We start from the raw sequence: 11,714 nt of genomic DNA on the forward strand, positions 1-11,714 counted from the left end.
AATAACATAATCTCTATATTTATTATTTCATAAGCATGAATGCATCTTTTCTTCCCATTTCAATAGAACTCTTAGAATTTTTACAAAATATATGGGTATACTAAATTCAGTCTATCAGTCTCAAAAAGTCAATGTGTGGTATGTACATAAATACTGTAAGTGTAACTCTTGGTGATATTATTTATTTCAAAGTGTCGCAGACTTCTTTTATTTACTGTATTTATTCATTTGTGTCTAGAATTTAGCTATAAAAAGGCTGGCAGAGCATTGCAAGACAATGTTTATGGCCTTCCTTCAACCGAAGGGGTTAATCATTAACGAAATTAAATTATTAAATAAATAATAAGCAACCCCTAATTTAGAGACCGATATAAATGGATACCATTTAAAGTGAGCGTCGCTGAATTTTAGCATTAACAGGCTCATAGACTTCAGTGGAGTCTCACTGAGCCAAAACACCCCCCCCCCCCCCCATCCCCACCCAAGTACTTTTCTATTAAAATGCAATTTTGTGTCATAAAATTGAATGTTTCGATCTTTGGGGGTTGACATCTCTGCGTAACACATACACAAAAAAATTGTTTTTTAAAAAGTTTAAATTCCTATTTCACTTTGTACTTTTGTGACGGATTGTGGTGCAGTGTAAATGCTGCCTTTTCACAATGTAACAATTTATGCAGCGCTTTGTAACATATGTATTAATGTACAGGGCAAAATTATACAAGTGCATCGAGCACAAAATCACATACAGTGATAGGAAAAGCAATCCCTGCCCCAGAGAGTTTACAATCTAATGTGTTGGATATACTGTATCCACCATAGTATTACTTAACTTTGTTACATGCTTTCAACTGGTACTTTTTATTGTTGCATCAATATGCATTGACGTGGGTTACTCATTAGACAAGTCAAGAGCCCCATATCTATCTGTTTGGATTAAAGTTTATATTTATTTCTTTATAGTTTAGCTAATCTAGAATAGGTATAAATGGTTACATATAGTGGAAGAAATGTTATTTAAAATGATTCCAGATTGGGCATGGATTCAAATAATATTTCTGTTTCCCTTTCTCTGCCCCAAAAGGGATTTGTGTATGCTAGCTGACTTCAGGGTTATCTGCAATGAATTCCCAATGTATAAAGTGCAGTATATAGTCAGGGAATGTACACTCTTCGCGAACATAAAACATACAGTATAAGCATCATGATGAAATGAAAGTGCAGTATAGAAAAGTACTTGTACTGTATTGTACTTGAATTAAAAAAGACTGATGCTCAAGTGGGAAAGGGGTTACAGTAGTTAGGGGTGTAGTTATTTAGGGGGGCACTTACCAGCAGGTAAAATCGAGGATGTGAATCACCCCCCCACCCCCCATAATCTTCCCTAATAAGTTAAAGTGTAAGGTTTGTTTGATCACAGCGGTATGGGAGGAGGTCCAAGGGAGATTCTCACCATGAGGCTGGAGGCTCAAGATATGGTGAGAAGTCTTTAAAAATAGTGAATTTTCTCCTACAAAGTGCCTTGGCTCCTATAAAGTACCTACTCACCGTGTGGTAGAATAAAATGGGCAAATCCAGAACTGTGGCTATGTTCTTCCTTTGAATGGAAACCAGAGGATAACCTGGAGGACTGGTACCTCAGTAGAAGAGCGAATAGGACACCATAGCACAGATCAATTTCTAAAAAAAGTTATCTATAAAAGTAGTAAGAATCATACTCGCAAGGTGTACATTCTTTAAAAGCATTAAAAAGTAAGCTAACTATACACTGGGTACTGAGGGCATGTTACCATCTCACCGACGCCGCGTCCTGTATGGCTCCAATGGCACATCTGCCTTCCTGGTTTCTGGAGCCTTGCCAGCATCCCCAGAGATCACCGGGACGTCACTTTAGTTTTTTGTTTTCCACAGGGTAGCAAGTCTAGATTTTCTGCAGAGTCCGGAGGTCTACACACTCAACGCAGCTTCGTCAGGAGTTTCTACCTCCCCCTTCACATGATGCAGTATATGTAGTATGTGCGTTTAAGACTTTGATTGGTAAATTGCTTTCCCATTGATTCTATCTGCGCAAATGATTTTATACACAAACATGAATAGAAAATGGGCAGAGAAAGGCAATGTGACAGGTCTGACATTGGAAAGCGCATTATAAAAGAAGTGTAAAACAAAATGAGTCATGCAAAGGGTATAGAATGTACATTCAGGTATACCGCAGTTTAAATGGACTTATTGAAAGAAATCTCTGAGGTTACATAGCTACATACTGTAGTTACATAGTAGATGAGGTTGAAAAAAGACTCACGTCCATCAAGTTCAACCTATGCTAAATTTAGACAACAGATACTTTATCCTATATCTATACTTACTTATTGATCCAAAGGAAGGCAAACAAAAAAACCCAGAGTCATATCATCCAATGATATCTCATAAGGGAAAAAATAAATTCCTTCCTGACTCCAATAATTGGCAAACTGATTAATTCCTGGATCAACATTCTTCCCATGTATACTTATTTGGTATATCCCTGTATACCTTTCCTATCTATAAAGATGTCCAACCTTTTTTGAACAAATCTATTGTATCTGCCATCACAGTCTCCATGGGTAATGAATTCTACATTTTAACTGCCCTTACTGTAAAGAACCCTTTCCTTTCCTCCAACCTTAAGGGATGGCCCAAGTCCTTTGTACTGCCCGTGGGATGAATAGTTCTTTTGAAAGCTCCTTGTATTGTCCCCAAATATATTTGTATATAGTTATCATATCCCCTCTTAGACGCCTCTTTTCTAATGTAAATAAATCTAATTTAGCTAGCCTCTCCTCATAAATTAGATTGTCCATCCCCTTTATTAATTTGGTGGCTCTTCTCTGCACTCACTCTAGTTCCATAATGTCTTTTCTTAGGATTGGTGCCCAAAATTGTACTCCATATTCAAGGTGTGGTCTTACTAATGCTTTGTAAAGGGGCATAATTATGTTTACTTCCCTTCCATCCATTGCCCGTTTGATGCAAGATAATATCTTGTTTGCCTTTGCAGCTACTGCATGACTTTGGGCACTATTGCTAAGCCTGCTGTCTACAAGCACTCCTAAATCCATCTCCATCAAGGATTCCCCCAATTTATCCCCATTTAATTTGTAAGTCGTCTTTTTATTCTTGCATTCCAAATGCATAACCTTACATTTATCTGTATTAAACCTCATCTGCCATTTGCCTGCCCACGTTTCCAGTCTCTCCAAGTCCTTCTGACGAGAAATTACATACTGCTCTGATTCTATTACCTTACACAATTTAGTATCATCAGCAAAGATGGAGACTTTGCTCTCGATGCCAACCTCAAGGTCATTAATAAACAAGTTGTTGAATAATCTCACATGAAATATATTGTAATGGGAATGGACAAGGAGATGTACTGTATGTCAAGGTGGTGATCAAAGGTGACTCTCTTAGAAGGATGCATAAGTCCTTAAGATAATTACACTAAGATATTGCTAACAAATATATATATATATATAATATATATAATATATATATATGTAAATGCTTATTTTACATAGTAAGTGATTACAAAATTGTATCATATGGTCAAAAAAAAGCCCCATTGGACAATATGAGGAAGACATGAAGAAAAAGAGAACAATATACATGTCTGGGGGAGTTTTCTAAATTTCTTGATATGAATGAGTCTGTACACCAAAATGACATATTCGCTTAGCTATAGATATGGAGATCACAGTTGAAAATGTCACAAAGAGAGCAATGCATCTTATTATTGGTAGAAAAAATGTATATACTTAATGTCTTTTCTTTTGTTGTTGACTATTTCAAAAAGGCCAATTACAGTATAACTTTGACCAATTGAATCAATGTGAAAGCAATTTACCAATTAAAGTCTTCATTGAACATACTACACATACTACATTATGTGAGGGGGGAGGTACAAACTCCTGACGAAGCTACCAACAGTGAAATGCGTTGAGTGTGTAGACTTCTGGATACTACAGTAAATCTAGATTCACTACCCTGTGGAAAACGAAACCGGAAGTGAAGTTGTGGAACAAATGGAAGTGACGTCCTGGTGACTGCGAGTGATGCAAGCATGGCATGAGAAGGCGGATGTGCCGACGGAGCCATATAGGATGCGGAGTCTGCGAGATGAATTCTTACTACTTTTAGAGATAAAGTTTTTTAGAAATCGATCTGCGCTATGGTGTCCTATTCGCTCTTCTACTGAGGTACCAGTCCTCCAGGTTATCCTCTGGTTTCCATTCTAAGGAAGAACATAGACACCGTTTTGGATTTGCCCATTTTATTCTACCACACTGCGAGTAGGCACTTTATAGGAGCCAAGGCACTTGTTTAATTCACTATTTTCAAAGGCATCTGCACTATGATGTTTTCTTTTTCTCATTGTTGTTCTCCCTGGCTCCCCCTGGAATTTGAAGACCCATATCTTACTAGGACTACCGTAGTTGGCCCCTTCTGGAGGGTTTGAGCAGGAAGTCCCCATTTTATCATTTTTGATTCACATATACACTTGTATTCACGTGTATATAGGTTTATGTGCACATTGTCTTGACGTAAGCGCTACTATCGAGTTTAATATATCACAACTTTTTTTCACTTATTATGTGGTGGAATAGAATTACCACTAGATTAAGTGTATTTTGTGGTAGCAACTGTATTTTCACTTTGTTGTCATAAATGATCACTGGTGCTGTAGTAGGGACATGTCTGGCCAGCAGCAGCAGGTGCTTGTGGATGTCAGGCCGGGGGAGCTGCTGGTGTAAACCATGGTATGGTGGATCAGGAGTTCAATGGATAAGAGCCTAATGGTGGAATATGGGGATATCCTGTATGGAATATTAAATAAAGCTGTGGCCATTTTTTTTATACCTTATTTATGGCATTTGTGTGGTTATTGACGAAAGGGCATATGGAGGGTTACTGGGTCAATGGACCCTGAGGAGGAAACAGCATGGACAGAAGAGAGCTTTGTGGATTAGCGTGTGAATAAAATGTGTGTTCACAGCGCAAACTGAATGAAGTGAATAATAAAGTGATTGCACGGTAATAGATAATACCAGCCCTGCTGAGTGATGTTGTGCACTCCTCCGTTGAACAGGGTCTCACAGGGGAAACCGCCATGTAGGAAGAAACACATACAGAAATGTTGGTGCAATAACGTTTTATCTCCAAGCAAGAAATAACACAAAGTGGATACTGTAAACTCACACTCTCCCCCAAGGTAGCATGCAGGGAGTGACTTGGGGCGCACTCCAACCCTAACTCCGCTCTCGGCAGTACCTTAGACATGGTACCTCACAGATCCCAGCATAACCCCAGAGCAAGCCTACTGATTTGGCAAAACTAGTTGGGCTTTTTGGACCTTGGAGGCCACTATACCAACCCCTCTACAATCCAGCGCTGACGTCAGAGGTCTCCGGAGTGCCTGGTGGTGAGAGAAGCAGACGGGAGAGACTCTGTGTGGATGACCAGGCAGGACGAAAGTACAAGCTGCTGACGAGAGCGGAGTTAGGGTTCGATTGTGCCCCAAGTCACTCCCTGCACGCTACCTTGGGGGAGAGTGTGAGTTTACTGTATCCCTTTTGTGTTTTTTGTTGATTGGAGATAAAACGTTATTGCACCAGCATTTCTGTATGTGTTTCTTCCTACATGTATCTTTGATGGCGGTTTAACCTTTGAGACCCTGGTTCAATGGAAGACTGCACAACATCACTCAGCAGGCTGGTATTATCTATTACCGTGCAATCACTTTATTATTCACTTTATTATTCACTTTATTCAGTTTGCTCCATGAACACACATTTTATTCACTTCTTGGTTATTGCAGTTGGGAAAATGCAAGTGTTTTTTGGCAGCACCTGATATATAATGCACATTAAGTATTGGAACATTGCACTTAAAACAGCTGTATATTTGTCACTTGTCACTATTTTAAGTTTGCGTCTTATTTTCTTCATCCTTGTGGATTAGTGTGTGTCTATCTCGGTCTGCCCTCTTTTGTGTGGTGTGTGTGTGTGGTGGAATACTTTCTTCTTGAGAGAACAAGAGAAATGTTTTTTTCCCTATCCTGCTGCCAAAAGTGGTGGGGTAGGAGATGAACTTGTGTCAAGTTTAGCACCCCCAATCAGTATACTGTAGAAAGTTGTTTCCTTTGCCTGGCTATCCTTGTAAGAGAAACAACAGATAAGGAAGGAGAAAGTGGGACTTGTGTTCAGCACATGATATCACATGATATATGGAATCCAAAGTGGAGGATACCTGTTTTATTTACGAACTCTTGGAGATCACCATAGTAAATCCTCAGAAGTGCGTTACATTCTTTGCGTAACGTTATCGCCATTTTATGTGTCGATATCCGCACTGTGTATCCCCAAGGGGGACTTGTGTTATAATCCTCACACCTCCGCTCATGTTAGCACATGGGAATAACGCTACAATATTTCCAAAATCAAAACTGATTATCATAGAGTTTTTTCTGGGAATAGCCCAAAAGCAATGTAATGAGTATTTACAAAAAAGGTGCACGTGTCATACAAAGATATATATATATAAGATATATATATATATGTCACATTTCCCAATATTCTAACAAGATTTGCATTAGCATTTGGTAACGCACATGATTAATGCATCTTGATCGCATGCATTAATAATGTGCATTAAAGTTTGACCAATGCGTATGTGCAGTGCATTGGTGAACGCGTCTCTGAGAAATGACAATTACCGTTATTAGCGCTGCTACTTTTACGAATGCACGTTATTTTTTGCAACTCTTTAGCTTTGAGGATACCCATTAAAATAAAGAAAAATAATGTCCGTTCCCAATTTTGGTAATGAGCGTTATTAGCGTAAAAATGATGACATTCTGTGGATCTACCCCTTCTTATTTTGATTTTCTAAACACCCTGCACCCGGTATAAGTAGCACATAAAGTTGTACATTGTTAGCAGTCGAATATATTCGCAGAACACTGCAATGCACTGCGTGTTCATAAAAGTGTTGTGCACAATGAAATACTACGTACAAATAAAAACCAACTTACCCAATGGCAGGATTTATTGTCAAGTAGTTGTAGCATCTTCCAATAATAATCTCCTTGAGATATTTAGAGGTGCCTTTGCCTTTCCAGCTTTTTGTTTCCAGCTGATTTTGAGTTCTAGTATATATAACAATGCATGCTGCCACAATGATAACCAGTGAAATAAATAATCCCACTATCAGCAGCAGTATCTTTTTCCAAGACCAAGAAGACGTACATTTAGAGGGCATAATGGCTTACAGTAAACGACTGAACAGTTCGGCAACTTTCTGAGCAGCCTAATTGCTTATGTTTCACAATGTCCCACCTACTCAAATTCTAAGAAGTCAAGCAGCTAAATCGCAAAAGCTTCAGCTGAATTTATTTTCTGCCTGCGTTCTGAGCTCTCACCACTCACTCTTGTTGTTTCCGTTCACAGTCTTAGAGACAGATGTGCGTTCTGTTCTTTAAAGGGGCAGTTCAACTTCGCAGGGCAGACAAATCAGTGTCGCACAACTTCTTAATGGAATTGGCTTCCTTAAAAAAGATTTACAGTAAGTCACCCTTAAAGTAACAGTCTTATTTATTTATTTTTAACTCGTTGCATCTTGTGAAAAATGGAAATGAATTGGCCAGGGGCGCTGGTTTAAAGCATATAATTTACTTCTGCTTATTGGTTTTACTAGGGATGGCATCATCATTACTTTGCAGAAAGCTGTTAGATAAAGACTGTAAAAGCCATCCATGAGCATTTTGTCTGGCAAATTGTCATGATAATAACATGAGGTATTACAACAAGGGCTTAATTGGGGGGCTATCCCTGATGGTCCACTAAAAGTGAAATATGTATGTTAGAAAGCTGTGAACAAATCACCAGATCCAGGGCGGTCAGCCCCAAAGGAAACTAATATTCTTGAGATATCCCCTGTGCATCACTGAGAGAGGTGACAAGCAGGTCACAACTTAGTTGGAAGACTATATTATATATGAGAAATTAAGGACCTGACCGGAATTCATAAGAGTAACCAATGGATATCTGTCACCGTTGCAATTAGACTAATCAAATCATACCACACACTGCATGGGTAAGAGGTGCAAAAGACAGATAACTGTTTTTCCTGCAAAATAGACATTAGGCTGTCAGATTTGCAAGCATGCTTTATATAGAGCACAGACGCAATCGTGAAAGATGGCGTCTGTCTAAGTGTTAAAGAAATGAAGTTATGAGGCCTTTTATATATTTATACAGACTTTAAATATCAAGAAAGGTTTTTTTTCTTCTAAGTTGTGAAACGGTCAAACCAGTAGCTGATTTACGACAGGGATGGGCTTATGGTGTTCTTAATGAAGGGAAGTTAGAATAAAAAGACCTACTTTTTAATTATGTTAGAATTCCACAAGAGGTATGTTTTGGGATCAGACATGTGAATTTTCATCTTCTACTCCAGTGCCCTCTCTGGGAAAGAACTATTATGTACTGTATGGTAACATACTCTATAGGGATCTCTGTTTGTTTTCTCATTTTATTTTAAGAAACTGTTCTGAATTTATTGTAACTATATTTTCTTGTAATGAACTTTTTCTCTTATCTAAAGCAAGGGTGTGCAAACTGGGGGTTCACAAAATTTTCTGGGGGGTGCACGGCGCTTACAGAGGTCCTGTGCACTTCCTCACAACATTTAAATAAAATGTTGGGGGATCGCGTGAGGCCTCTGTATGTCTCTTACCGTCTCTCCGGCAGCTTCTGGCGATGCATTGCATGCCATGGAAACGCAATGTCAAATGACGCTGCCGATACCGGATGAAAGGTAAGGGGGGAGGCACAAACAAATGTTTTTGCGTACCCTTGATCTAAAGCACTATATACAGTATATATATATATATATTACACACATCTATTGTAGAAAAATGTGTCTAAAAATGTCCTCTTCCCTGACCAAGCTTTCATTTACCATAAGAAGGGATATCATTCCCTGAGATAGGGAGAACTGGGGCTCAGTAGGGCATAGAACAACACAAATGAGTGAAAGAAAGATGAATAAACAATCATTCCTTTTCTTTCTTTGAAACAAATGTAGGGAATAACTTGTATGTGCCCTTTGCAGAGTGTCCATCAATCAGAAATCCATATGGGTTGTTGAATTGAGGATAACGCCTACCTGGCTCAAACATCAATGAGAGTACAAAGCAGCCAGGCCTAATTGATTAGCGTAAGTAGTTTTCTCTAATACTGTGATAATACACAAAGCTCAGCCCATAATAATGAGTAAATACTCACAAAACATGTTGGGTTGCCATCCATTGATTGCTGTGGCAACTAGGGAGTTTTCTTCACTTGCAGGTGTGCAGGTCCGCAAAGATAATGTAACAAAGGGAAGCAAAAAGCTGCTGCGCCGCATCACCAAATTATTGAGAGGAGAGAGGGTAAAAAAGGTGGAGAATGGCTGGTCACACCGACATGTTTCGCGCTGTGCGCTTTCTCAAAGTGTGAATACTGTATTACAAGTTTAAAAATAAAGTTGTGTGAAAAAGAAAGTACACCCACTTTGAATTCTATGGTTTTACATATCAGGACATAATAGCAATCATCTGTTCCTTAGCAGATCTAAAAATTAGGTAAATACAACCTAAGATGAACAACAACACATGACATATTACACCGTGTCATGATTTAACAAAAATAAAGCCAAAATGGAGAAGCCATGTGTGAAAAACCAAGTACACCTTATGATTCAATAGCTTGTAGAACCACCTTTAGCAGCAATAACTTGAAGTAATCGTTTTCTGTATGACTTTATCAGTCTCTCACATTGTTGTGGAGGAATTTTGGCCCACTCTGCTTTACAAGGTTGCTTCAGTTCATTGAGGTTTGTGGGCATTTGTTTATGCTCAGCTCTCTTAAGGTCCAGCAAAAGCATTTCAACTTTGACTGAGCCATTGCAACACCTTGATTCTTTTCTTTTTCAGCCATTCTGTTGTAGATTTGCTGGTGTGCTTGGGATCATTGTCCTGTTGCATAACCCAATTTCGGCCAAGCTTTAGCTGTCGGACAGACGGCATTGTGTTAACACACACCCCGAATGCTCCAGACCAGCAAACTGCTAAAACTTTGGCTTTTATAGAGGTGGTCACACTTGCTGATGATCAATTAATCAAGGGCATTTGATTAGCAGCACCTGTCTGCTACTTAGCATCTTATTTCCTATGGAAGCAGTAAGGGTCTACTTAGTTTTTCACACAAAGCTTCTCCATTTTGGCTTTATTTGTTAAATAAATCATGACACGGTGTAATATGTCATGTGCTGTTATTCATCTGAGGTTGTATTTACCTAATTTTAAGACCTGCTAAGGAACAGATGATTGTTATTATGTCCTGATATGTAAAACCATGGAATTCAAAGAGGGTGTACTTTATTTTTCACACAACTGTATATTTTAAAATACGTTTCAGTTTTGTTTTTGTTTTTTTAAATGTGTCATTCTGCTATATTTAACCTATTAAACATGTCACTGTCGTTAGTTTAGTTTAGTTCTAGGTTGTACTTCCCCTTTTAATTAACTTTAATTTTCCATCAGCATTTATAAAAGCTCGAAGCATCTGCTTCAGGGTCCCATTGAACCTTTCACATAAACCGTTTGTCTGGGGGTGGTAAGGGATCGTGCGCTGGTGCTTCACCCCGCATGAATCCCAGAGACACTGTAGCAACTCACTCATGATATGCGACCCTTGATCAGTCAGAATCTCACTAGGGAAACCTACTCTAGTGAATATGACTATTAATGCTTTGGCTACTGTCCTAGCATTGATGTCGGCTAGCGCTACAGCTTCAGGGTACCAGGAGGCAAAATCCACTACCATGAGTATATAGCACTGGGGATCAAGAGAGGTCCCACTATGTCCATAGCTACTCTCTGGAAGGTTCCCTATTACCGGTAGTGGGTTCAGGGGTGCCTTCACACAATCACCCGCCTTACCTACTCGCTGACAGGCATCACAGGACTGGTAAAACTCTGCCACTGCCCCTGATGCCTCCTGCCAGTAGTAACGATGCAACAGCCGGGCTCTCGTCCAAGTGACCCCCTGATGCCCTGCTAGTGGTATTGAGTGGACTACCTGTAATAACTGCTGCCTATACTCCTTCGGTAGCAGTAACTGTCTTCTACCATTCCAAACCCTATCTGGAAAGGTAGAACCCTGCTCTCTAAATAAGAGCCCACGGTGCCATATGAACCGATCTGACCCACTGTCCGAGGCAGACTCGGACACCCGGAGTCTCATGCCCTCCAAGCTTGGATCAGACCTCACTGCTTCCCTAAACTGTGTCCCTAATTCTGGCCACCCACCCTTAGTCTCTAAGTCAGGTGCAATTGATCAGGTCAAGGGGAAGTCAGCACACTGTCGCGACTCATTCTGGCTTACCTGCCTGGTCTCCTCGGAGACCCCTGGAACTGTTGGTTCCAAATGCAGGGGGAAGGTGAAATCCTCATGGGCAAGTGCCCTGCTCTGGCTCTTGGTAATCGCTACAACCGGAGCAAACTCCACTGTAAATACACATGTAAGATATCCAGGTCGTTACCGAGTTGCACCTAAGTATCCAACCTGGGCAAAATCCCCACCTCCCTCATGCCACGTCCGGCACCCCAATCAAGAAAGACCCTGCAACCTGGA

At 39.8% G+C, this 11,714-nt stretch overlaps 1 protein-coding gene across 1 annotated transcript in view; it reads right to left on the reverse strand.

Annotated features, from left to right (window-relative positions):
- Window positions 1-7,535, reverse strand: part of LOC142465166 (ADP-ribosyl cyclase/cyclic ADP-ribose hydrolase 1-like) — a 69,597-nt gene extending 62,062 nt beyond the window's left edge. The window contains exon 1 of the mRNA XM_075569125.1: window positions 7,070-7,535. Coding sequence (XP_075425240.1) covers window positions 7,070-7,296 — 227 coding nt within the window. The 5' untranslated portion in view covers window positions 7,297-7,535. The remainder of the gene's footprint in view (window positions 1-7,069) is intronic.
- Window positions 7,536-11,714: the final 4,179 nt, after the last annotated feature.

Source organism: Ascaphus truei, chromosome 1 (genome assembly GCF_040206685.1).
Source record: "Ascaphus truei isolate aAscTru1 chromosome 1, aAscTru1.hap1, whole genome shotgun sequence".
Taxonomy (NCBI): domain Eukaryota; kingdom Metazoa; phylum Chordata; class Amphibia; order Anura; family Ascaphidae; genus Ascaphus; species Ascaphus truei.